The 27996-nt window shown below is 42.3% G+C and overlaps 1 protein-coding gene across 2 annotated transcripts in view; it reads left to right on the forward strand.

Annotated features, from left to right (window-relative positions):
* LOC112459176 (protein embryonic gonad-like) overlaps window positions 1-27606 on the forward strand; it is a 29014-nt gene extending 1408 nt beyond the window's left edge. The window contains exons 2-3 of one of the 2 annotated variants that reach the window (XM_025023177.1): window positions 9604-9681; window positions 26104-27606. In XM_025023177.1, coding sequence (XP_024878945.1) covers window positions 9604-9681; window positions 26104-27252 — 1227 coding nt within the window. In that variant the 3' untranslated portion in view covers window positions 27253-27606. Of the gene's footprint in view, window positions 1-9603; window positions 9712-26103 lie in introns of those variants that run through there. The other variant, XM_025023178.1, reaches the window with a different exon arrangement.
* The last annotated feature ends 390 nt before the right edge of the window (window positions 27607-27996 follow it).

Consider the following 27996-nt stretch of genomic DNA (forward strand, 5'->3'; position numbering starts at 1 on the left):
CGAGGTTAGTCGTCATCAAATGAAAACATTATCGTTACCCCTCGTCTCCGCCTGTTGCTATAATATTTGCTTACTGCTAGCCAGTACCGTAATTCGGCAACACAAAAGGGGCCTAAGAGCGACGACGTCTTGCCCGCGTGCGTACGTTGTGCGTACGTGTCGTGCCGTGCAAGCGCGAGAGAGAGATGGCCGTTACAATTATTATGCATAAGACCGTCGGCGTGGCTCTCCCATGTCAAAATATATTTATTGCTATTCCCTTGCCCGCGCCCATACCCTTGCCCCCTGCTCTTTACGTCGACCGCGGTGTGTCAGCCACCTTTGTTACCCTTTCATACGGTTATTACCCACTTGTATATCCGGAGCGAGCTCTATGCTCGAAAGAGGTCCGAGAAGAGAATCGCGCATCTTCTCTTTCTCTTTCTTCTTCCTCTCTCTCTCCGTCGTCTCCAATCTTTCTCCCGCTCCGATTCATCGCTCATGCACGTGCACGCGTACACTGGCGCGACGAGTTGCGTGATGCTCAGGGACGCATCTTTATTTCGGTAAGTTAAATACGAGAGTTAAAGAGAACATTGAGATGTTCTCGCATGAAGTAAGATAATGGCGTAAACGGATTCACAATAAGATATTTAACATAAGTTAAACTACAGATTTTTCAATCCATAGTTTAATCACCTTATTTACCACAAAACTTCTATTCCACCATCGAATTAAAAAATGTTAATTATTGTTTCAAATTTCACGATTTTTGGTCATAAATTTTTAAGCAAGAACTAAATTTTTAGTAATTTTAACGTTTTCATTTTTAATAACGTTAACAAAATCTTTCATCTTCATGTAGAACATAAAGCTCAATTGAACACAAAACTGACAAATTTCTTAAAACATAGGAAAAATATATATATATATATATGATCTTTGAATAACATGTTATTTGAATTACATGGAGTCTCAAATAACACGGTAAAAAATTGTGACAACTTTAAAAATATTTTTAAAAAATAATCCTTTAGAACCAATTTTATATGGATCTGGATGTTTTTAATTGAACGAATTTCAATAGCACGGAACGCGATCTCCAAAATTGTATGAATCCTTATATCTCGAATAACACGGTTTTTAGTAACACGGAACCAATTAATCGTGTTATTCGAGGGTTACCTGCATTTACATATTTCTTTTTATGTTGACTTATTTGTATTTTTTGTAGTTACATAACAAATATGCATTATTGCTGAAATATCCCATTGTGTCATCTCTGATCTAGTAATACGCAAAAATTAGATTTGCATGAGTGCAACTGGCAAATCTTTTATGCATACCGACCTAAGCGTCGTGTCGCGCCTCATTTGCATATTAACCCCTTCCGGCGTGGCTCGTCGTCGTCACAGGGTCGTGATCTGACTTAACGCCTTTTTGCCGCCACTACACTGCCACCCTTTACAAGTCATGCGGGAAGTACCGAGAGTCGTGACAAATACGCGTATTATCTTTTTTTGTTCGATTCCGAATGGAGCCTAAGATCCTGACCTAACCATGGCGGCAAAGTGTAAATGAAAAATTCGATTAAGAATTCTGCATTCTTAAATCCAACTCTCTCACATGACAGTCACGTCGTATTAATCTGTTAAGAAAACACCTGCGCACTAAATTTTCTTAGTGCGAAACTGAATTATTATCTTTGCGACTTAGCAATTTTTAGAAAATATTATTGTTTTCTAAATAAATTAGATCTTAGGTAAAAACAAAAATAACCGAGTCTTGGAACAGAATATGCTGGAATATTTTCTTAGAACAGACATGGTGAAACACTGCGGTCGAGCAGGAGCTAAGCGAAACGTGCGAATACGTGGAAATGTCTCTCTCTTTATCTTATCTAGATCGTTTAAAAGGCGCGTTTAACGGCGCGCACGCAAATTACCCGTTACTTTTCTAATCTAAATCGATGCTCTTTGTTCACTTGGCGATAACTCGCGAATTACACTGATCTACACTTGGTCCCGCTTCCGTTAGAATGACAACGTGCCTACGGAAGGCGACCGCGTTGAGTGGATGATCCAATCGCCTTATCGCGTACACCGTGAAACTCGTTCCGGGACGAGAGCAAAAGATAATCGCGAGTACATATTCTCGAGTACTATGCTTTTGCTTACGTCTTGAACTGGCGAAGCAGTGCCCGGATTCGTCAGACTTACAGTCAGAACATCGTTTCGCGAATAGTTATTTCTGCAGATGTTAAATAAAAAGTTACAATAATATAACGTCGATATTTGTTGATATTTGGCAATATAATTGTTTTAATAACAAAGTAATTAATGTTTACATGATTTTTAATAAAAGTTTCGTTCTGTAAAATTTTGACAATGAAATCTAAACGGATTACTCTGAGCGTTATCGTTTAAATTGTGCATTTCTATTAAGTTAATATCGAGAACTTCGAAGATTTCGTCAACGAGATCGCGTATAAAATTTTAAATGTCGCTTTCGTGGAAATCGCACTTGTATTGCGGCTTACGCGCGGCTACGCGAGTACACACACACACACACACACACACACACACACACACACACATACACACACAAACACGTGAGCTAAACCTTCTCGATGCTCTTTCGGTTTGCGATATTGCCGGCGTCGTTACAGGACCGTGCCTTCGGCCTTTTATGAGATTATAAATCAATGGTGGCGCGCTTAATCGCCAAATAAAGGGAGATTAAATTGCGCCAGCGAGGCATACCGGTCTCGTGCGTCTTGGAGTAAGCAGAAGACAGATATAAAACCCGGAGCTTTATATTCGAAAGGACCCTCCATTATAATACGCGATTATTTAACAAGTTCCGACTCCGCGATTGTTCATTCTTATTTCAAGAGAAATTATATATTTATTCGGATAGTCCTTATGAGATTTGATGATTGAATATTTAACGTGCAATAAAACATTTGTTACCAAAGATTCTTATAAGAAAGGAAACATCTGTTTCGCTGTATACGTTTTCGTTCAAATAACTTATTTAATATCGTGATACGCTTCTTTCGCCTAGATACTCGGCTACTACAATGTAACATGTTTTTAGGTTCTAAAAATGTCCTGAATAAGTAAATTATCACATGTAGTATCACGATCTAGATGACCATGCACGATCTCGTCAATCACGCAAGATTGTCTGGCAAAACGCAATGCGGATGTAAATCACTATGCTTTAGTCACAAGTCGCGTGCAATATGCTTCTCTGAATATACATAAAATACGCGTGTAGAATCTGGATCCGCGCGTTTAAGCGTTAACTTCTCTTGTATATATCACGAAAATATATATTTATCGCTAAATTCTTCCGCATTAATTTCTACATCATTCGCCTATCATTTCCCTCAGGCGTACGGCGTGCAATTCGAAATACGATGACGCGACGATTGGTTTTCTTGCTGAAATCGGCTACGGATTTTTTTCCCTCCGAGTTGCTCGACAGCTCGCATCTCGCAACGTTATGTATTCATTTGGCGCTTCGGAACGTGCCACTCGCGAAACGCGTCGTATCTTCTCTGGAAGCAGCTGCTCTTGGCTAGAACTCCGGCGCAACGTGGTACATGTGCAGTCACATGCACGAGGGCATAACGCGGGCATAACGAATCACGGTACTTCCGAGAGGAGCACCCATCGCGATTCCCACAAGTGCGAGAGGGTCGTGCACGGCGACCGTTCTCGATTGACTCTCGAGTGGCGGACGCAAAATCGCTGTTAAAAATCGGATCGGTCACGGCTCGAGGAGGCAGACAATGTCATCTACGACGTGGCTACCTGCGCCACGGCGTTTATGCGCTTCGCGCTCCTCGACGGGACGAGTTCGCTCTAACATGAGGCTAAACTGTCGCAATAAATGATACTCCGGAAGGTTATTAATTGTCTTTGGCTCCCGACCGAGCGTATTGTGGATCGCGAAAACATATTAACCGAAAAGGAACTCCGCTGCCTACCTTGCCATATGCTCGCGGATGAGCGAGCGTATGTATATAGGGTGTGATGAAAAATCACCCACTATATCAACGGAAGAAAATTTGGAAAATTTAAAATCGACTTATCAGCAAAAGATTTCGTTGCATATTTTCTTTTTTCGCTTTTTCAACGAAATTCGGCATTTTGGCATCAAAGTTAATATTTAAAGCGCGATTTAAATCTTTTGCAAATAAAGCTTACTAGAATTGTTATTGAGTTTTCATTTGCTGTCTGTAAACTTTAATTGGCTAAAAATGTTTTCCATTTTTAATTTAATTTATTCCTAATTTGAAATTATATGTTCTTATACTGTCACATTACGACGTTTACCATTCTCTAATTTTGCATAATTATATTTCTGTAAAAGTGAACCGCTTTTTATACACCCTATATAGTGGCGTATCGTTACATCTATATAGTCCCGTTGAGAATGTGCGAGCCGATGTGCAAGATCATTTTTCAGGGATTCGATCGACGCGTCTGTGAATGAGCAGCTACCATCCATCAAAGGGATCGTTAAAAACGCATCGACGCCAATACAAATTGCACCGGCCGCGTGTTGCGTTCTGCTTTTCTGGGGTTTTTCCAGGATTTTCGATTTAGATTTTACAATACGGCAAACTGCATTCTCTCGTTTTGATCATATATATATAATACGTATGAGTAGCATAGGTGACACATTTTACTTGTAAAAAAAAGTGACACTATTTTTTTATTTACCATAAATAATGATAATTAATCGATTATATTTACGTGATATTACACATAAAATTGCATTCAATATAAAATCAACGCGTGCACGTTAATCCATATCTAAAAAAGAGACTAGTTTACTTAAAAAAGAGATTTATTTAAAATCACTGAAACGTTTTTCCAAGATTATCTTTTTCCAAGTTAGTCATTAAAAACCAGATTTTATTGTGCTTTAATGTAAATTGACATCATGATTATTTATACAAAAAAAGAGTATTTTATTGATCACAGACTATTTACAAAGTTTCGTCTAGACTATCTAAAAGATCGTTAAAAACTTTCTGTCCTCAACTAATGTTATCGTTCATGCTCGGTGAGAGAACCAGTTTCCCGAAGTCTTTTTCCATCGTTCGCCTCCCGCTTTGCCGAAGACTCTTCACACTCGTGTGTGTACGCGCAAGATCCTGTTTATTTTATGTAATCCGGTAATAGTCGATTATATACGGCGTATGCATTTATTTGAGCGTAATCCTTCCGCGCATAATTAAGCGCCGATAACATCGAGACGAGGAATTTTCGTGCGCAAACGTGCGCGCGAGCGTACTCGAACGCGTATCCCGGGTGATATATCGACTCCTTCTTTCGAGTAGATTCATTGACTCATTAACGCACTGAGAAAAATCACCGGCCGTATATCACGGCCTGGACAGTAATCAAGTGCTCATTCTTAACGCAGTGTGTAATAAATATGTGAATTAATATACCGCCGATTAATTATATCGCGCAAACTGCGCTTCTAATGTGTACTCTCGTTGCCGCGAAGAATTATAACGGCGGACAAGCTTGCGAGTCACAGAAAAATGATTATACCCTGTTTGCGCAAAGTGTCTCGTAAAACAAGATTCCTCGTAACGGATGACCCTCACGTAATATCGAGTATTTCGAATTAGCACCTTCAAACGCAAGCGATCACCATTTATCTATCTTCATAGACGAATATGTGTGGGTAGAGTGTCCCAAGAGTCGTCCACCTTCTTTAAACTATAAACATTACAAGAGTCGAATACGGAGAAATATTATGTAGACTGTTGTTTCGACGACGATGCTATACAAACATGCTGAGAAGTCACTAATTTTATCTAATTCTATGTGTCTCTTCAACGAACGACACGTTTTCTTTCTCTGGCAACTGTCGCAAGCAATCGAGATGTTTTCGTAATCTTTTCACTTCTTTTTATGCAGCTTATGCCTCACACTCGTGACCCACATGAATCACGTGCGCTTTTTATTATTAGTCATTATTCACTCTGATACGAGAACTTCGAACTGACGTGAACTAGTTCGAGGTTCAAGAAAATTATTTGTTACAATATAGAAAACACATTACGTAATTAGCTTCATTTACATATTGTCCTCAGGGAGATAGTGACTTGGCGCTTTCAGCGGAGAGAAAAGTCTCAACTGTAACGTAATATATTTCTTACTTTTTTTTCCGATGAATGTGCGTGAACGTTTTCGTTCATTTCCATCGTAGAAAATACAAAGAAAGAATTCGGTCGTTGATTACCGAAATGATTACAAAGATGATGATCAAGCGGCACGCAAAGTCGGCACGGAGAAAGGGTTGTAACGGTAGCGAGGGGTAAGAACGACAAAGAAAGCGCTCCCGAAGCTCAGGTCAAAAAACGCCTCATAAAGGGATAAACGTCACACGGGACTCGTGTTTAATGGCGCGTAAACTACGGAGTGCCCCCATCTGCAGGTATATACGGACCGCATAGACGCGTGTGAGCACGTACACGGGAAGCTAGCAAAAGAATCACACGTGACCATTCTGGTCTCGTCGTCATCTTCGTCGTTATCGTCGTGGCCCGTAAGTTGATATTTGGAGCAGGTATGGCAAGTCGATCGACTTCATTAACGCACCGATGTCGGGCAAATATTGACTCTATCTACAGAAACTGGGGTACGAGGTACCACGTGTTTACACTGTTGGTTCCCCCGTGTGACCCCCTTTTCTTCTTGACTCTTCTCCCGTTTCACCTGTTCCGCGTGCACTGCACCACGAACTACGATCCACCGAAGTCAACGACATCGGTGACCAAATTGAAAGAAGTCACGTGTATATTTTTTTTTCTTTTTACGCGACCATCGCATCGATGCACGCATTGATTAAAGTGTTCTCCGATATTCTATACGAATTTGTATGCGAAACGAATCGGCAGGGTCGAGCAGATATTTCGAAGTCGACACAACGCGTACAAAGAAATCGATCCGTCGCGACGATATAGATTAACCTTGGCCCACATTGATCTCCATTGGACTGCCGTCGATATAACAATTCTAGCGTGATCTTTTGTAAAATCAACAGAATCAGCCGCGTAAATAGTGTACGGTTTACCGATTACGGCGCGACGCACCGTCCACCGCGAAGGCCTGACTTATGTGATCTCTGTGATTTATTGCAAATCACGGCGCATACACCGCTCCTCGAAGGCGTTCTGTTCTCCTTTGGTTATTAGGGCGATGGAATTTTTTTACGCCACGCTCGCGATTGCTCCACCTCCGACGCTCGCATCTCGGCCTTTACCTCTCGCGTCTCGACCTTTCGCGCTTATTGTTTTCTTATTCGTATTCATATTCCCCGATGTACATTCCGCGCCGTTCCAGCATCTGTTAGCCCGAGAGCACGTACGATTCCGGTGGCTCCGTTATACATATACTCTGCTTTATTTAGTTTTGTATTAGGTTTCGTTGCTCGGACTTTTAAGCCCACTTAGGCCGAGTCTCTAATTTAAATGCGTTAGAAATGTCAAGAAATAGTCGGCCGAGATCCATATTGACGCTGAGTGTTTCGAGCACGAATATTTTAAAGACATATTACAAAGATAACACACGTTATAATGCAACGTTAGAAAATACATAGAATAAATTTTAATTAACTGAGAGCAAGAAATGTACATATGTGAGAGCGCATTATTATTCAAATCCCATAATTTAAATAAACAATATACTTTAGAGTCTATTTAAATTATAAAAAACTTGTAACAGAATTATATTAATGTAAATAACGGTTAATGTAAATGACAACCGTTATTTACTGTAATGTAATTCTGTTACAAGTTTTTTATAATTTAAATCTATATAATATTCGCAGAGAACACGAGTCAAAACGCGTATTCTTCTGAAATCTTCTTTGAAAAATGGCATTGCAATTAGCATCAAAATTGGTACAGACACGCGGACTATAACGCGAATTATAATCATTAGCTGATTATAATTGATCGTCCTAATGATTATCATGAACGAAAATCGTGAAATTCGATCGAATAAACATTTGATCCGGTCAAGCAGATCGCATAGGAGAGAAAGAAAGAGTTTTTCGCTCCATCATCAACGAATGTGCAGCGAGTGAAGGAGGAGGGTTAGCGGGTGTTAAGCAACCGCGCCGCGAAAAAACTTGAAACCTTAACGAACCTGTGGACCGACTCTTTCTCTCTAGTTTGTTTTCTTTTCGTTTTACCGTCCGTCTTCGTCGACAAATACGAGCGGCAGCCCATTTTCTTCGGAGGTGCAATTACAAAGACTTGACTAGACGCAGCGCGCGCGAGATCGTGTCGTATTGGAGCTCTAATTACCGTCACTCTAAATTCTCGTTAAAGTGCTCTTCTTCTCATCTTGCATAAAAAAAAGAGCGTCCCTTCGAGGAACTTCGTCTCTCAGGCTGAGTACGTCAACCCGCACGACTACCGGTCGTGGTTATATTTTTAAATCAACGAATCCGCAGGTGGTCCCCGTCCCGAAACGGCTCACGAGTATTCGCGACGGGTAAACGCAGTTAATTTTTTTGCACGCACTCTTAACGTATCATTCGACGTGCGCAGCTTGTCACAATATAGTATCATTTGCGACAGATACGAATAAAGAAACGTATTATGCATTTCATGGTGGCTACTTTGGACAAGATCTCTTCACCTCTCTTTTTTTCTCTCTATGAGTGTGTTTTGCATTTGTTATCTGAAAGAAAGAGACGCATTGCGACTTGAACTATAACTCGATCTTTTTATTATAACTGCGCCACAAAAGCAACAGAATAAAGAATACAACTTTATAAAGATACGATTCGTAAACTTTTGAGAGCTGGTTCCTCCGGTTTCTATCATTTTAGGATCGGGGATTTTTATACCGCGATGATCGAAATACTCGCACGATGAGGAACGCCGACCGTAACATATCCTTATCGGATCATCAATGGTCTAATTTTATTCCAGTTTATTCGAAAAATAGGTTCCTCGCTCCGACACACAGTCAAGGCAGATGGCACCGTTTGCCGAGATAGCGCTGATTTATGACATGCCAGTGGGTTAAAACGGGTTTCGATTCGAGTGTTACAACAGGGTGGGGAAACGTAGATTCAGGAAAAAAGGGAACCTAATGATTCTTCAGATATCCATTTCATGCCCATGGGCGAAGATATAATCGACTAAAAAAATACCGAATCTCTACCGAAAGATACACACAAAATACTGTCGTTCGTACGAACGTGATATATCACTGCGAATTTACGTAACGCGTTATATAGTGTAATCTGTTAATACATAGGCGACTTTATCAACAAATAAAACAATCAACATTGACAGATGTTACACTCGGAATAATTTCTCTATACTATTATCATTAGCATATTCGCTTCGAAGCCCCAACATATTTCCAATTTATACTTTTCTCGTACTCCAAATCCTGTTCGAACATCCGTAAGATATCGTGGGAGGAATAAAAATCGAAGCAAACGTAGAAAACCGGTTCGCTGCCCCACCATGCTGTAACACCGCACTTTATTCTTCCAAGGATGAGCCGAAGTAACTGACTCTGACGTATCTCCTTCGAATAACTTCTATAATTTCTATAATTGCAGATGAACCAACAGTGCAGGGTATGCGACGAACCCGCAGCGGGGTTTCATTTCGGGGCGTTTACGTGCGAGGGTTGCAAGGTAAGAAGAATCAGATGACAACCAAGTTTTGTAAGTAATGAAACTGCCGGATAAATCCGGGTTACATTTCGCGTATGCGGACTTTGTGATGTGACGCCGAGAATTCACACGGCGACGTCTCGTCGTACACGCCGTTCATTGTCGAGTCGCACGTTATGTAACATTTGTGATGCAAATTCTACACACTTTAAAGAGTAACGCAAGCGTAATTACAAAGTCGAGCGTGGCAGTTCCGCTGTATTTTCAAGTAATAAGTAAGTAATTCTATCTTCACATTTCGCAAAATTATAACTTGAACTTCGCAATGCATGGTTGAGAGAAAATTGGTACAGGGTTAAATGAGTGAATAAAAAGATAAAAAAATATGTCAAAAATACAATATTTAGATATATAAAAGCTTCTGAAAAATATTAGACAAGGCTTTCCCACTTTCTAAACAATTACTCCAAAAATATTAAGTTATTTAGGCCTAAACAATATTCTTCCAATCATTTGTGCGCGATAATAATAACTCAAATGCAGATAAATAAATGCAATAAAAGTTTAACCAAACAGAAAGAAAAAGAACAGAGCAGAAAAAACAAAACGATAACATTAATTCTGTAACTTAAAAAACTACTAGGTTTTACATAATAAACCTAATAAACTATATGCTTATCGCGTGTATATGACGCTTTATATGAAATTTGAATGCTTTAAACTATAAATTAAAGATTGAAATAAATTAATGCATTATTTAGTTTTTCTCGGCAGTACTTAATTTCTATTATTAGCGAAAAAAAGTAACACATTACACAAAATTCAGCAAGGGAGAAATATAGATTTCTAAAACGTGTAATTTTGTGAGGAAATATAACAAAGTGCAGCAGTGATTTATTATCGATTCGTCTCTTCGGAAAGACAATCGTCGGCAAAAAGCGGACGGAAGTAGTTTCTACGCGGTTTTAACCTGCTGCGAGGACTTCGTGAAGTCGTAAAAGTCGATACGCCGGCGATGAGTTGACGTATGTGATGCGTTTCGCACTCTAGTTTAAAGAAGAGACAACTTAATAAGCCGTGACGGATGCGAAAACGAAAAGATTGCAATGGTAGGGATTCGCGAAGTAATCACGGCCAACGAAAAGAGGTGAGAAAGTCCGATATGCGGAAAAGGCGAGCGTGCGAGAAGTAACTGAGAAAAAAATCTTCTGCCCGGTTCGAATCCGTAAGTGGACGAGAGACTCGAGTGCGACTAATCGATTATCTTGGATCGTCCCCGTTCGACGAAGCTTTGCGTTGCGGTGAATCGCGATGAGTGTTCTGGAAATAATAACGTATAACATGTCTCGAAACGTGTGCGCGCTATTACTTCCACCACAATAATTGTACAGTAAAGGATTTGATTTCTTCTTAGCCTTTTATTCTGATGTCTCATTACTCCGAAGTGACAATTTGTAGTTCAAAGATTTTGCGACAACGCTGCGAAACAAATTCTCCGGAAAATCGTCTCGAAGGAACAGATATGTCTGTTTCCTCGGGACAAATATGGGATATGCGCAGGAACGGAAAGCTACGAAAGGAAGGATCTTGTCTCGATAGCGGTTCGCTTCCGCGTGTCGGACGCGAGGGTCGACACAGTAGGGAGTAATATTCAACAGGTGGATTCCGGGTTGCGCACGTGCACCGGAATGCGTACGCGTATAGTGCGCAAACACGCATATCGTCCCGACAAACGACGACGACGACGACGATCGAGTCTCGTTAGGCCGTGCTTAGATCTTCAAAGGGTGTTGACCCTTGGCTCTTGTCCTTTTGTCCCACTAATGTGTGCTATACACCGTAGAATATCGGTACCGCATACTAAGTGACCCATCCGATAGTAATTGGATCTCATTAAGGCAACAACAGATAATGGTTACCCTTACTCGCGCGTTCGGTTTCCCGGAGACGAAGTAGCAGATAACGCCTTTCAGGTCAATTAGACTCTCCTCTCGTGAACGAAAATGATCCGGGAGATTCCCTTTAGAAAGGAGAATATATCGTTACGCGTCAGGTGATATATTCTGGAATAAAAAGGGCGGTTACGTATCTCTTAATCGAATTTGTCATTTTTAAATAACGGTATCGAAATTAACCTGGATTTTTATCATAAAGGTTTAAGAAAGGTTTTATTACACAGAATTAATCATGACCCTTCGGAAAGCAGTTCTGCCTTCTTTCCGTTATATATTTACGACCGTTGGTCATCGATTCGTGATATAGTTATTATCACTCATGTATAAGTGAAATTAATTGTGCCTCGTGTGTTTAATTAACGATCGCGAATCATCCGATATAATCGTATAAGGAAATGCAATCCCGTCCAAGAAATTAATATCGCGTACGTCATTTTGATTGTATAATTATATACCAGCGGGAAAAAAACGCTACGTGGATGCTCTCACAGTTTCGATGTTATCGCGAGAAATATAACGGCGCCATTGATCCTGAGAGGACAGACGAAGGATGACAAGGAAGAGGGACACAAAAATATAGCGGCGGAAATTATACGTATGCACATTAACACGTACCAAGCACCACGCAGGTGCACACTAAGCTCTAAGCTCTACGATCCCCAACTCCTAACTCGAAGTCGATCTAGTCTCCACGCGCGACAAACATTTGGAAATATTTGAAATAATTTAGCGGTTGCGCACCGCGGTCACGGACGAAGAACGAGGGACACTCATTAGCATACTAACGACTGCCTCGAATTCTCTGCGTAACATTGAGAAGAGGGCGATCTCTCCTGCTCCCTCCTGTTTTCTTCGCACACGACGACGACAGCGAGGACAACGACGACGACGACGACGATAACTGTGGCCCCTTTTGCTCCGGATCTTTCCCAACGGCTTTCTTCCATTTTTGGTACCGCGAGGATGTTTGCGCGCATGTTTTGCGAACTTACGAAAGATTGAAAATATAATGTTACACATATTCAGGAACGGATCGATTATCGCGCGATGATGTTCAATATCGCTTACAATCGTAAGAATAAAAAATCCTTTCGTCGATTTATTTGTGCGAAATAAATATGAAGAAAATGAAATTCTACAATCGATAAATAATAAATGAAATTCAAATATCAGCGTAGAAAGTCTTTACTTCTTCTAAGAGAGTACCGCGGCTATAATAATTGCACCATAATGTGCGTCCCTGTTTCATGTGCCTTTGGTTTCTCGGGTGTCGTCCAAATTCCACATTCGTCGTCCTGAACGCGTTCAAATAAAGGAGAGCCAGGTCGCTTGAAGGCCGAGCGTGAAACAGAGCCGCGGGCAGAATCGCCGAAAGACAGCAATTCGTTGTGACGCGTCGCATATGAATGCGAGCGACCTGACTCAGTCTCTTCCTCCCTCGTTTCTTCCTCCCATTCGGCTTCGTTATTCGAATAGCCCCAATGCACTAATTTGCAAAATCTCGCTCGCTTATTAAGAGAATCGTGCGCCGGAAGGCGACCGAGATTCTTCAAGTCAGACGTCGCACTTATTTATGATGCAAATGTCATTGTTTTTCGGGGCCTCAACCGTCTGCGTATTATGCACGACCGACATCGCAAAATTTGTCAACGTTTCTCGCCTTGCTCCTCTCCCTCTTCTCGATCGAGAAAATGGCGCGTGATTCAGGGGACGGGTTTATTCATCGCTCGACAATGAGGACTCGCCCGAAAAGTCGAAACCACGACAACGACGATTGAGGACACAGCCGGCACAAAAGCGTCATTCCTAACCGAAATAGTCTGTACTACTTTCCATGCGACCAGAGTCACCACATTAAACTTCGATTTTTTACGATCTCGGCCGGGAATCCGCCGAGCTTCCGGTGACGACGAGAATTCGAAAAGACACTTAAGCGAGTAACAATGATTTCCGGCGAGCGGTACACGATCGGACGGCGAAAGAGGATGAAACGCTTCAAAGAGTCAACGATGCACGTACGGTGCATAAAAATTGTCCTTCGAATGTTTAACTATGTACTGCGTATCACAACGAATCGTGTTGATATCTAACGATTATACTTCAGCTTCTGCTAAATCAGTGAAACGATTTGATGAGATAAAATAACACACGTAAAGATAATATAAAATGCTTGAGAGATTAAGCGAATGTAAAAAAGATATTGCCGGTGCAGTCGCCAAAAGATTAAACCGTGAACAGATGGCCAGCGATTAAGCGCAACACTTAAGGAAAATCAAGGAGCACGTCTTTGACGACGGCGAACGGAACGAAAGTGGCAGTCCGGCGAAGGAGATAACACTCTGAGAATAGCACGGTAAAAATTGTCCGGCCGTTCGATTTCCTCGAGCGCCGCGGCGATTTCTCGGCCGCGGTAGATTGTCGGAGTCCTGTCACGAACGACAGATTAAGCGACCAGTTTAGATTTTCCCTTTTTCGTGCTAGCTCCGAGTATACCTGTCCGCCTCTCGTGCGACGATATATATCTGCTCGCGACGCCCTTTAGACACCGCCACCAGGTAGGTCTGCGTCTCGTGTGTCACTGTCGAGAACAGCGATCCGTTCTGCTGTTGTCGCAATAGATTCGCCTCGTGAATCGCGCAAAATTAGAAAAGGACTGAGTCTTAAACCTACATTCTTGTTATTATGGCTATTATTAACTATACTAGCTATTATTACTAGGCAATTAAGTATAAAGAAATAAAACATATAATACGAAAAGAGAGAAAAAAAGAGAGAAAGTGAAAGGAAAGAGTGAAGCAGAATGAAAGAATAGGCATCGTGATAAGAACGGCAGAGAGGAACGCATTCAGGGAATATACATTCGTATTAAGAGTGCCGTAAAGCCGATTATGGACCCAATCTCTTGGCGATATCTCTCCTGGTACAATTAGCTCTCTCGTAAAGCGACATTAAGATGGGCATAAGGTGGCGCGTGTTAACATACGGCAAGAATCCGCGAGTAGTTCGCAGTTTCCCCTCGCGCCTACCTTCCTAACTCGCCGCGCGTCGTCGTACGTGTACGCGCGAGGCGGATCAGTCGCCGACTTCGTGGAAGCGCTTTTTAACTGCGGCTATTACATCTTCTAATTGCCGGCCATTTAAGTACCGCTGCGAAACAGATACCACGATACCGGGAGACCGCGAGTAAAGAGCGCGAGATTCAAGGAGCTTAGCGCCGGCCTGTGAATCGACGACGGCACTCGAGCGCAATCGTAACACTCAACAATTATAGACGCGGCAGATTACACTGACAAGCGAATTTTAGCCGTGATACTAAAAGTCTGATCTATAAATCCTATATTCCAGATCGCATATTAATATGTCGCATTGAATTACTTTAGCCACGTGATTGAAACGAGATTATAAAAAAATCATCGAACCAATTGGACGATCATTTCGCAATCGCATATCCACTAAAAAACCACGATTTTTTTTAAATTAATATAAATTAAAAAATAAGCTTTAATTTTCACTGTGTTGCTCCACTTATCAAATACGTATATGGATCTTATTCTATCCTTTTCATTATTCTTAAATTAAGTTGTATAGCTTGCTTTTTTTAAATATTCATTGCGCTATCAGTCACAAAAATGTTTGTATTTGTAACGAGTGTGTATGATGTGCAAATGACTGAATGTATTAAGTTCGGGTTCGTGGGTTTGCTAAGTCCAAATGACGGATCAGTCATATCTGCGAAAAAAACCGCGACTTATTTTTCTTGCGTCAACGTGGCACCCATCCGGCGCTGGTCGACGCAACGCTGAAACATGGTTCAGGAAGGAAACCGCGAACCGCGCTTCAGCACACCGCGGCGATCGGCCGATCGTATAAAGCGGCGATTTACGATCGGTATGGGCAGGCACGATAGAAGGGAAGAACTGCGTATGTATGTGGGCCAAACCGCGCGGCGACCGTCGGGTTTTACGCCCGGTTTACGAGCCAATAAATCGCGATCTATGAAAGGATCTGTCGATCCGACAACGTTCTACGCCGCCGCTTTGTCGACAACCGGCGCTTCGAATTATTGCTAAATTCGCGATTTCCAGAATGTCATCCTTGTCCGCTGTAAATTAAATCTTTGCTCGTAAGAAGTAGTAATTTTTTTGCTACTGCAAAATAAAGAAAATATGGAGCTGGAGCAATGTAGCTAATGTCTTTTAAACTATAATAAAATTAATACACTTTTGTTACTTATTTGTCTCTTTGTTTCAAACAAACTGCAAGTTTTTAAACAAAATATCGTATTGAGACGCAAGATGCTCGAGAGCGGTAATTGAAACGTTTAAGATTCGAATGGTAATGCTGCGACAACGTACGGACGGTATCGGCATCGTGCAAAGGGTTGATACGATCGCGTGAACTAAATAGCGAAGTCCCATGAGTGGCACGAGCAGCCAACCGTTCTCGCATGTGGCCCAGTTCACGCCCGAGCGATCGCATCGCGCTGTTACTACACAGACGGCGCGCCCTTGGGAGCGATAGTTAGCATTCAGCGGACGCGCGACTTCGTGAGTCGTCTTCGCGGTCGTCGTTGTCGTCGGTCCTGCGCAACCGATGTCCAACCGCGACGCCGACCTCATGTCTACGAACGCGGTCGATCTTTTCAGAACGATCGCGTTACGCAAACGGAAAGAGACCGATTGGTGCAATCCTCACGAATTCGTCGAAGAGAAGAGAGTTACCCGTTGCGACTGACTAACCGCGATGAGCAGAGGAAACGCAGCCAAGTGCGACGTGCGAGAGGACGCACGTGTTGTCCTATATGAATACATATGTAATTTACCTATGCTGTCTTTAGAAACGCGGACGAAAGGGTTGCAGCCGGCTACCGTTACCGCGCGGGTCAATGAGGATTAACGAGAGCCCATCGCAAGTGTCGGACGTTCCGCAGATGTTTCGTCTCTTAGCTGTCACGGAATCATATAGAAACATAGTAAACTTAATCGAACGCTTCTGTTTTTTTTTACTTGTCACTGATTTTTATCGCTGTCATTAATCGAGCTTGTTTAATACTTGTCGTTCTTTGCATATTATTAATACATGTGCGAGATATTCGGGATGGTAGTAAATAAGAACATTTTCTATCGTTCACTAAAAGCGCCTGTCACTCTACTTCATCGCAAACGGAAACTATTATAGCATCGTTTGCTCGAAACTTAACAGTACATATTCTATTACTTTCACGTTAGAAGACTACCGTTTCCATCTAATGCCACGTAGTATCGCCTTTAGGTATTGCCGATATTAAACAATGATCGCGTTTTATGCTAGAGCAGACGCGAATTGCGATTCCAATAATGAAAGTATATTAATAGAGGCGGGATTGAAAATATGATTATGTATATACGTTATTTTTCTAGCTTTCTCCAGTTTTTTTCTTCGCTAAAATGGAATGTCAGACACTTGCATCATCTAGCAAGATTCTGGCTTACTATATTTTTTCAATAAACATGTCCAAAATATGTTAGCAAAAAATTTTTAAATACACACACAATTAAACTAATTGTTTTCGTACTTGAATTAATTCTATTAATATTAGTAGAAAGAAAATTGGCACCAACATTGAAGTAAAACGTCGTTTAAATGAGTGATAGCGTGCTTTAATTCGCAAGATAATCCGCAAGGAATAGAATTACATTAGTAACTAGGTAGAATATCTTCGCCTGAGATGCATAATAGACCGAAGAAATAATTCTTGAGTTTGCGGCGATCCGTTTCGCAGAGTTTCCAGCTGTCTCCGCGAGTCGTACCTCTTCTCGCGCGTTCTTCCCCGAGAGAAGTCTTATCTCTTCTCCTGGGAAGCGGATCTGGTCGAGTATAGCCGCACACGCATCTCGCGTCGTTCTTTTTTCTCTCTCGAAGGCAAACGCGAATCGTTCTCGTGCATCAATCCGTACTCGTCTATCCCGAGTAGAGACCGAGTGTGCTCGAGCGCTTCCTCTTCTCTTGAATTGAGGCGGATTCTAATGTAAGCAAATAGCTTCCGAGGACAAATCCCCGCGACCATATCGGCGCGCCGTAAAAATTTCTAACATACGATCTTGCCGTTCTCAACACTGACCGTAAAGCGTAGGTAAAGCGAATACAGAACGACCCGCCGCGCCGTGAACACACAATTCTCTCTGGGCTAACATCGTACCATGAGTCAGTTTTTAAGCATTTTGATTGTTCCGGAGTGTTATTTTACGACGTTCAAAGCTTTATTTCAACTTGCTTTATTTGTCGTTACTATAAATTAAAATAATTTTGTTCTTCTATGTTTATACGTTCCATGAAATTCCATTTCTTCGCTAGCTGTTCTGTTTCGTAGGGCTAACAAGAGAGACTGAATTTTATAACAAAGAAAGAAACATATACCTATATATAGTATATATATCGTTTGAGAGTAAGTTTGGTAACAAAATATTCACCAAATATCATATAAATTATTAGATATGTCAAACGCAACGAAATGTACCGCTAATAGCGTTGCGCGTCAGCGGTGAAACGTGCAGTGCTACGGAATATACTTTCGGTCTCCCGAGAGAGTACCGGTTTATTAAATTTTATCGCGGCGCGTGCTTACTCTTCGGAGAAACAGACTTTCAAAATCCGCGAGAGAAAATCAGCATACAATAACCGGCGCCCATTGTTTCTGTAGTTAGGAACTGTCGTTGCGTACCTATCTGCAATTCAATCGGTGCAATACCGTAGGACGTGGAAGCGTTCTGTGTCGCACGTGATAAACTGAACTGCCCCGAGAATGTGTAATACGTCCGAAACGTGATTTCTAAGATAATCGCGATTACGAAACACAACCCGCTGGAATAGCGCGCCGGTAATAATTTGCTACAATTTTAACTGGGCAGTTTCTTGACTGTCTATTTTTTTCATATATTTCACCATATCACGCGTATCGTACATTATACACGTTACACGAATAAAAAAGACGCGGATGTTTAAATCGGATGACGCAGAAAATAGAAGCTTTGACGTTACTAATTGACCAAGATATCTTTCACCTTAACATTCCTGTGTCAAGACGCCAATGATCGCGCGAATCATGTTTTTCAATCGACCAAAGACAGGATACTCATCAATGCGCATTTGCATCGTTGATTTTGATTCGCGGAAATATCAGTGCCTCATTAAACCAACCATCGACCATTTATCAATAGCGACGCACGCTAAGACTGGTCTCTCGATTAGAAATCACTCGAAACGAAAACGAGAGTGCTCTACGCTTGGAATAAGTATGCGGAGCACACGAGGCTCAAGGTCCATGCCACCGAGTGACGTCAGTCTGTCTCCGTCCATCTTCGTCTTATTCGTTTCCACGATCTCGTTTCGTCAGATTTCTTGGTGTCGCGCCAAAGAACACCGAATGACCGCCGTTTTCGAACTTCGTAGCAATCACAGAAATTCATATAAATGCATTTGATTTATCATATTTCTATATACTACAGGAAATACAGAAAGAATGATAATTGTTTTCGCTACCGCCTTTATTAATTATATTTATTGCTATATAACAAAACATTTAAATTTAAATAAACGTGCACTTCAACGACTTGAGAAATGAGTAACGATGCCTCTAGGCGATATCTGTTTTCGAGTTTTAATCCGGTAAGAAAAATGGTTATTCCCGATTATTACAGTGTTCCAGGTAAAACAAACGTCATATTATGAAGTGTTTGAATTTCCTTACGTTGCGTTACGCTTTGCAGGTGCATTACATTAGCGGATACGAGCAAATTGGACTTATCTCAAAAGCATCGGATGGGATTCCGCGATGTTTAATGAAGCAAATCGTGATTTACGTACATGTTTGACGCGGTGCGCCTCGACATAATCGCGAGAATACACAATTACTCCGTAATGAATGCGGATCTGCCATGAACAACGAACGATTAAAAATAGCTAGACGGATCCAGTTACGTTTTTATTTTACGCGGAACGCTTAACTGCCAACGCTCTTTCCTCGACTCACACGAGCTCTATCCGGAATCCGTGGCGAAACAAATTGCAGAATAATTTAGGAATAGGAGAAAAATCATTAGAGTCCCATTATAGCACGTCACAGCGGAAACACCGTCGTGACTATGTAATCGATTATTATTAGCGCGGCCAGTTGGTGCGTAGTGCCACGTAGTGCCAGGACGCGAAATCCAGATCGTTGCGGATTACGGCACCACGTCATCCTCATCTGAGAAAGCCAGCGCGAGCGAAGAAACGCGGGCAAAGGATGACCGGATGCGAAGAATAAGGAGGATGACGCGCGAATACGGTTTGCGCGCTCGTCCGCGACACAGGCATCGCGCCAGCGTGTATCAGGGTCACTCGCCGATACGCACATTCATGTGTTAATATCGTGTTCATTCGAGATGTTAACGAGTTATTTCGAGTCACCGCGGCGAAATTGACGATGACTGTTCGTACATTGGCGATCGATTATGCATTTTCTTTCGTGATTGCTGCTTGCATAATTCTCAAATTTTGAGAGAAAAACTGTTGGAATTCATTAATAGGATTTAAGTTTCGCATATCGAATTCATACATATATTTAAATTAATTAATCGAAATTGGATATTATTTCGTTACATTAACGATGCGGTTGAAACCAGTGTATTCTGTAACTCTTAACGACAGTTTCATTATCGTTATATTGTCGTTGCGCAGTATAACGATAACAAAACTGTCGTTAAGAGTTATTACAAAATAGGCCCACAGCGCGCTCTAACTATTTGATAAAATATAATAATATTAATACATATGACTATACATATATGTGACAATGAATACTCCAATTTGTCAAGACGGAGCGATCAACTCCGTCGAGGATCTGTCGATCGCGTCTCGGCTGATTCGCTCCATCGATCGCCGGAGTAGCCGGCGACACTCGCGATTACAGCGTAACTGTACGCCGCGCGCACAGTTGGCTCGCAGCTAGCGTAATCGCACGACGCGACCACCGCCGAGGCTGGCAGCCGTGTCCCTAGTCTACCACGACTTCGCGAACTTTTCTCTCTCCTCCTGCTCCGTCTCACTTCCTCGTCCGTGTCGGCGCGACCCGCTCCGGCACACGGCACACGGTGAAGCACCTGTGCCGTGAGGCACTCCACCACCGCGCCTTTCTCCGTCGCACCAGCGGCAACGTAACGCAACGTCTTATCCTCGTCGCTCCGACGCGGCGCATCTAAGTCTCTTTCGGTCCATTTCTTCCCGGCCGCACGCTTCTCGCCGCGCTCCGCGCAGTGACCCTGCGAACGTGTGCCTGTCCTTCTCCCTCGCCCGTCACCTCCGCCGCCGCCGCCGCCGCCGTCGTCGTCTCCCCCCCGGTGCCATTATGTATATTCCCGCTCGTCCCGTCTCGCTTGTTCGCTCGCGCCTATCAACAATCTATATTAAGGACGTGGGAATGTGAAATGGCCTGTCCAGCTATGCCAGCGATGCTATTGGAGTCGCGGTGTGGCCGTGTCGACTGTCTCGACTCTCTGATTCCTCTCCGCACATCCTCCCTCTCTGTCCCCCATCGCCGCGCATATAACCACGCATCTAACCTTCCCCCCCCTTCCTCCCCATATCGCGCGTTCGTGCTGTGACCTCAGATTCGTGCACGACGGATGCTGCACGCCGAAACCCGTGCGATATGTGCCACGGACTTTCTCGTAAAACGTTTATGAGAAATTCAATAACGCCATAAGCCTTCATTTCTTTCTCCAAAAGTAATTTTCGTCTTTTTCTCCCGCGGGTCGTTCACGTTCATAGGAGAATAATCGTCCCTTTAGGAAATAGCGTGACTATTGCCGCGCTCGGCGTCACGTTACGTTTTCACGCAGCATAGCGTGGGACTAAATGTTTGTTTGACGATATTTTATATGACAAGAGAAACTAATACACATTTTATAAAATTGCCATAGTAAAACTGAAATTGCTCAAATATTATTGAAGTCATAAAATCCTTAATCTAACGATATTCATCAGAGATATTCAATGTCTTGCTGAATGCTGACATACACGATATTCGACATCAACACAGAATATTGATCCTCTATATACCATGTATACGAATATGAAACTTTAATAATGTGAAATCTTGATGTTTTCATAAAATCATAAAATAGCGATATTCTATTACTTTCTTCGAAATTACGATAATGTAAGTAAAATTAAAATTAATAATTTTAATTGTTACCGAATTGTACAATATATAACTCAAGCAAACATAAAAACAAAACTGTCAAAGCTCTTTAGATACGACAGCAAATAAATTTCTTAGTAGGTCGCGAATAGTTCAATGAAAATTAATGCAGCTTGGAGTAAGTATATTTCCTCGTTGTCAATTGCGACAATGTATCGATCTACAACTCGTCGCGTTGTTAAAGCGAAAATTATATATTTGACGTCTTACTTAGCTCGTCGCGAAGAAATCCATGATGTCGTGTGAATAATGGTTGTGCTAAACACGCACGTAAGTCATTTGCAGAATTGGCAAGATGATAGAATCGCGATGAAGACCCACAAGATCGACTTTCTGGGTCGATTTTGTGGAAAACCGAATCTCTGGAACGTCGATCCGTTCAAATCGCGCCGATTCGGGCCATTCGCGTTCCCCATTTGGTAATAAAAAATTCGAAGTTTCGATCGATTCTCCTCACGCACGAGAAACTATCGCGGTTCTCCCTTGAGATAAATTAACATCACGCCGCTGATCGACTTGCCGAATGTCATACCGATGACATTTTTATCACTGCGCCGAGAAAACAACATTTCTGCCTCCCTGTGCTTTACGCATTTCAATTCTCTCCGTTTTACGAACGCTAACAAGATTGCTCTCTTAACCGTTTCTAATATTTATTACAATGTAATTTTTGGCATCGCGTACTTGTTACTTTTATATAAACAACTATTTACAAAAATAATTTACTACTAAAATATCGATCGGGTCGATTTGGATTCAAAGATGCCTTTGCTTTCTACAAGCCATTTTACATTTCTTTTCACGATCACGGACGATGCTGATTTCTCCACGTCGCTTTATGGCGTTACAAATCGATCCAAGATTCCGGGCATACCGGCTGATTTGAGATAATCCTAGCTTCTCTTGACGGATTTGTCGCACGCGCCCGTAAATGGCGCGTGTTTCAGCCGCTATGCGTTCTACACGCGGACGAGAGCTGGTTTTACCGCTGCCGCCGTTGTTGCTGTTGCCGTCGTATTACGGCTCGTCGTCGCCCGCTGTTCCTGGTGTCGGGCCCCGTATGCGTGCACGTCCAATGACCGGGCGAAGAATTGTGCAAAAACTTGAAAAACCGAGTGAACACGCGCTCGCATGCACGGCGTTACGCAATCCTGCGAATATCCCGTTGTCCCCCTTCATCGAGAATTGTCCGACTCTCCGTACGCAGCTGACCGAGTGAACACATGGACGACTGGACCAGGATCCGGCGACGCAATCGCTATCCGCGAAAGACAAAGTCATCCGCGGCGCTTTAAGAACGTCGCCACTTTTCCCAGTCCCGAGGCAATCCGTAACCCGATATGGCAGAAGCGCGACACCGGATCAATTACATCGCATGGACGACTTTGAGCGATTCGATCGAACATGCAATGTCCGTGATACACGTAAATCGATACGTAAATCATACCGAATACCGTCACGTTGCGAAACGTACACGTCTCTCGCGTGCGATTTTTATCACGTTTAGGCCCGATCGAGTGTGAACTTTTTTTTAAGGCGAACTATACCTTGGAATTAAAAATTATCAAATCTATTCAGTCGCGAATGCGACAAATCTTACTGCAATAAATAATATATATGAGGAAGATGTATTTTGCTCATCATACCATTATCATAAATGGAAAAGAAACATACGCAGAAGGTTGATCTAATTTTGGAATGTTTAAATTTGCACTCGGCACATTGCGCGATTCTAATGGCCGGAAAGAATTAAATATATGCGAAGGATATGTTCCTATATGACCGATAAATCGTCTGAGAAACGGAAGCGCCATTTGGCGTCGGTACTGATGGCGCACATACACATATATTGGAGTTCTGCGCACAGAACGGCATCGTAATCTCTTTCAGTCGTGGCGACGACTAAAGATCATCTGGTGTACGTGGAGTGCTATTTCCAACACATTCGGATCGTCACAATTCAAGATTGCCGGCAGAAGATTATCGTTTAACGCCTCGTTCAATGCGCATTTCGGACGTATGCGCGTTTCGCGGGGCTTATTATGAGCCGTCACCTGTCGTTTGTCGATCTACGATTTCTATCCATCGAATCACGATCTTTCCCTGATGTAGCATAATCAATGGATTTAACTATGTAATTGCTATAGTTACTCTAGAAAACAATGTGATTTGATTTAAAATTCGAAATCGGTAAATACGGCTTTCTGAAAGAATGATCGCAATCACGGGCTTGGACTCATTGATTTACACGATGCCGATAATTATGACATTTATATGGTGATTTCTGAGTGTAACCGAGCGAAAAAACGTGTGATCCATTAATCCTTGGAATTATTGATACTTCGTATATATAATGAACAAGTTTCTCTACAAGTTTCTGCACTCGAGTAATCGTCATGTTACTCTGGATGACTCACAACGATGACATCGTTGCGATGATCATCCGGAAGTCCAGCGAGTCATCAAGTACTACCGAACTCGACCGAGTCGTGGGCCGTGAATTTGGCCACTGTGACCACTTTAGCGAACGATTCGTTACTCCCGAACGAGATGTGTACCGCTACGCGCGAACTTTCAAGATTTCGGCCCGTTACCAGCCCGCCCACGTGGCTCTTCAGTCAGGTGGAGCGCAGAATCCGTGTCCTTCGGCAGCCTCTACGACGATACGACACGAAATTTTTTTACATTTTACCTTCCGCATCTTGTTCCGTAACACGCGTGCGTTATGCGCTAAATCGATCGTGACGCAATATCGTAATAACGGGAGAAGCGTGGGAACGCGGATAGATACGCGAGATTGCCTCCTGTGATCTCGTAACATATGCGATAACTACACTTTAACAAGGCACGATCGTGCTCAATCTTAAAGAAGAATCAGTTTGATACTAATGGCTAAAAACTAAATCTATTTATATATGTTGGGACATCATTGACTTTGGTAAAATATATTATAAATATATATAATTATTTCGATCAAGTAAATTGGGCAGGTAAATGTATTTTTTCGAATTTAATATTGATATTAACTTAATTTGCAATACGACTCATTTCGTGAACGCAAATTTTTACTAAATTAATTAATGTAATTCATTGTTTTATTTGCTTTCTTTTTTTTTTAGAAACAAAGTATATCTTGAGAACGGTATATTCTTAGATCGATCAGAAAATTCCCCTGAATACGGAAGCCTAATCGAACGATATACAACCGACGTATCGACCGCGGACGTTGCGCGCTCGCATTGTGGCATCTCTCGAAATTTCCGGAGGGTGCGAGCGGCAAAAGACTGCAAAGCTGCGTCGTAAATTAGTACTCGATGACCGTGCGAGCGAGACCGCGCGCACCTTTCGAAGCAACGGGTCTTCTTGAGGCAGTTTTATCGTCGGCCGACAGGCGTTTAACTTTACGAGCGGCCCCGCCACGTATATACTCTATCTCCTCCTCCTCCTCCTCCTCCTTCTCCTCCTCGTCTTTTCGCTTTCTTTCTCCATCTCCTTCCGCTCCCTTCACCCTTTGCTCGTTCTCTTGCGTGCTCTTCGTCACTCTGCCCTTCTCTTTCTTTCTCGCGCGCGCCTCTCTTCTAGGTACAGGCATGCTAATTCACGTGACGCGCGTAACATTAAACCCTGACGTTTAATCCGGTAGAAACGCGCGTGGCTTACACACGGGCACCGACCATCGACCCTTTATATGGTTCGGTCGTATGGAGGTTTCTCTCTCGTGGACGTATCTGGTAATATCCGGTACGAAAGTACGGCGCGGGCTTCTATCGCGATAATGCTTCGTTTGTCTCGATAATCCGATTAATTTATATAGATGAGCCGCGCGCCGCACCGCGGTTCTCCGCCATTCTCTGGACATGTCGAGGGTCGAAAGGTTGGGTCGAGAGCCATCGCGCGAAAATTCATGATCGTCCAACGGCCGTAACCGCAAAGTTGTTAAGTATCCGGTGCGGCGATAAGTACATTTGTAGATCAATTTAACGAGCAACACGCATTAATTTCTACCAATGCGTCAGCGAAATGTTCTGTTCCTTAATCTCACCTGTGATTTTAAGTGGCATAAATCTGGAAGTATCAAGTGCCAAAGCGCCTTGAATGGTTATGAAGTCGATAATAACGCTATTGAAGCACTAAATTTGTAATTTCTTTTTGCAAAATTTTTCGGGATATTAGTTTCAAATTTTTAAAATAGAAACGCAGCTCTGATATTATCTAAATATGTTATAATCCGAATAATATTAATAGAATTACTATAATCTTCTGTTACAGTCATTCTTCGGTCGCACGTATAACAACCCCACTAACGTGACAGCGTGTAAGAACGGCGGCAATTGCATAATTAACAAGAGGAATCGGACGGCTTGCAAAGCTTGCCGATTAAAGAAGTGCCTAGACGTCGGTATGTCCAAGTCGTGCTCACGCTACGGACGGCGTTCAAATTGGTTCAAGATCACGTATTTTTCGGAGCAGATGAGGCGATGTAATCAAAGTACGAACGAGATAGCGTCGTTCCGTCCTTCCAATATCGCTACGTCCTTCCGTTTAAGTTATCCACCGCAAAGTGACGGCAGCAACGAGACAGACAATGGCGCGTCGACCAGTCAGGAAAATCCGATGATCCAGTATCCGTTCCATACTGGACCTCCACCCGCAATGATGGTGAGATCGAATGGATCGCCTCATCCGGACGAGGTGTCTTTATACCAACAACTCTATCTGCAGAATTTGTATATGAGGGAACATCAGCCACAATTGTCATCCATGACAACACCCCCGCCCATATCGAGGGAAGTCTCATCATCGCCGCTCGACAATCGTTCACCACGGCAACAGAGCCCATCCGCGGAAACTCCCACGATATTCACACAGGGGACATCGCTTTACTCGTCGGATTCTTATCGATCACCTATGCCGGCGGAATCAATATCGAGAAACACAAGAAATGTCGATGGATCCGAAAGCGAGTCCAATGACGATGACCATCGTCGTGATGTACAGTCCAGGAGCAGTTCAAGTCGATCGCCATTCACTCCCACGAGAACAAACGAGCAAGAATCGTCCAAACCCAGAGTATCGATCAATGGCATGCTCATGCTCACAGGTCAAAATTCTCTGTTACTCCCAGGGGGAGTATCAGGGATGTTCGCGTCGGGAGCACACTCGTTGTCATCTCCATGGAACTACAACAATCTACTTCTGGTTGATTCTAATCGTAGTAATCCTGCCGGCGATGAACCAATCGACCTCAGCATGCGAGCAAGTAGCAGTCCGTCGCGATCCAGAGAATCGCCGGAAAAAGAAGAGAAAGAGGAAGAACAGGACGAAAAGAACGACAGATCACCCAAGGAAGAAAACACGGCATATCCGCTCGATTTGACGCTTCCCGCGGGTACCTCTCTGACGGCGAATTGTTTTTGAGGCTCATGAGTCGATTGGACCGATTTCAATTTTCGGAATTTTGTCTCCAAAGAAACACGCGAAAATGCTCTGCGTGGTTTCTAGAGAAACGAACTCGAAAAAATTTCGAGAGAAACGATGGACAATATATTCATAATAGTTACAATTCCACTGATAAAGTGAATAGAAATGAATAACGTACCGTAGACGTGATGTATATAGAACTCTTTTCGCGATGGAAATACAACAGTGATGTTGACGAAGAGAAAGAAAATGCTGGTCATTTTGACCACCGGTCATAGGTAGTACCATCATGGAAATGTGTTCATTTTGTACATATATGTAATAGTACTCGGATTAAATGGACGCAATTTATATTGGTTTAATTTATTTTAGACTAACTGATATATACAATATATGTACATATAGGTACATATTGGACGGCCGTTTTCAATAGATGTCGTTCTTTTAATACAGAAAAAATCAAATTAATTAATTAATATTTCGAAAATATTATCACTGGTGTAGCTACAAAAAGATATCCATTCAAAAATTGTAGGCAGATTCAGTCATTCTCAATTGATGTCGTTTCAAACAAATAGACAAATATTTATATTTAGTTTCATTGTTAGTACAAATAACTGAGAAATTAATAAGGAACGCTACATTTCTGTTGACAAGATAAAAATAAAGATTATATTTTACATGTAGTAAGTCAGAGTGAGATATATTGGCCAGTAATTAAAAGCTTTAGTATATTTATAT

This window comes from Temnothorax curvispinosus, unplaced genomic scaffold (assembly GCF_003070985.1).
Source record: "Temnothorax curvispinosus isolate PA1 unplaced genomic scaffold, ASM307098v1 QBEX01009580.1, whole genome shotgun sequence".
Lineage (NCBI taxonomy): Eukaryota > Metazoa > Arthropoda > Insecta > Hymenoptera > Formicidae > Temnothorax > Temnothorax curvispinosus.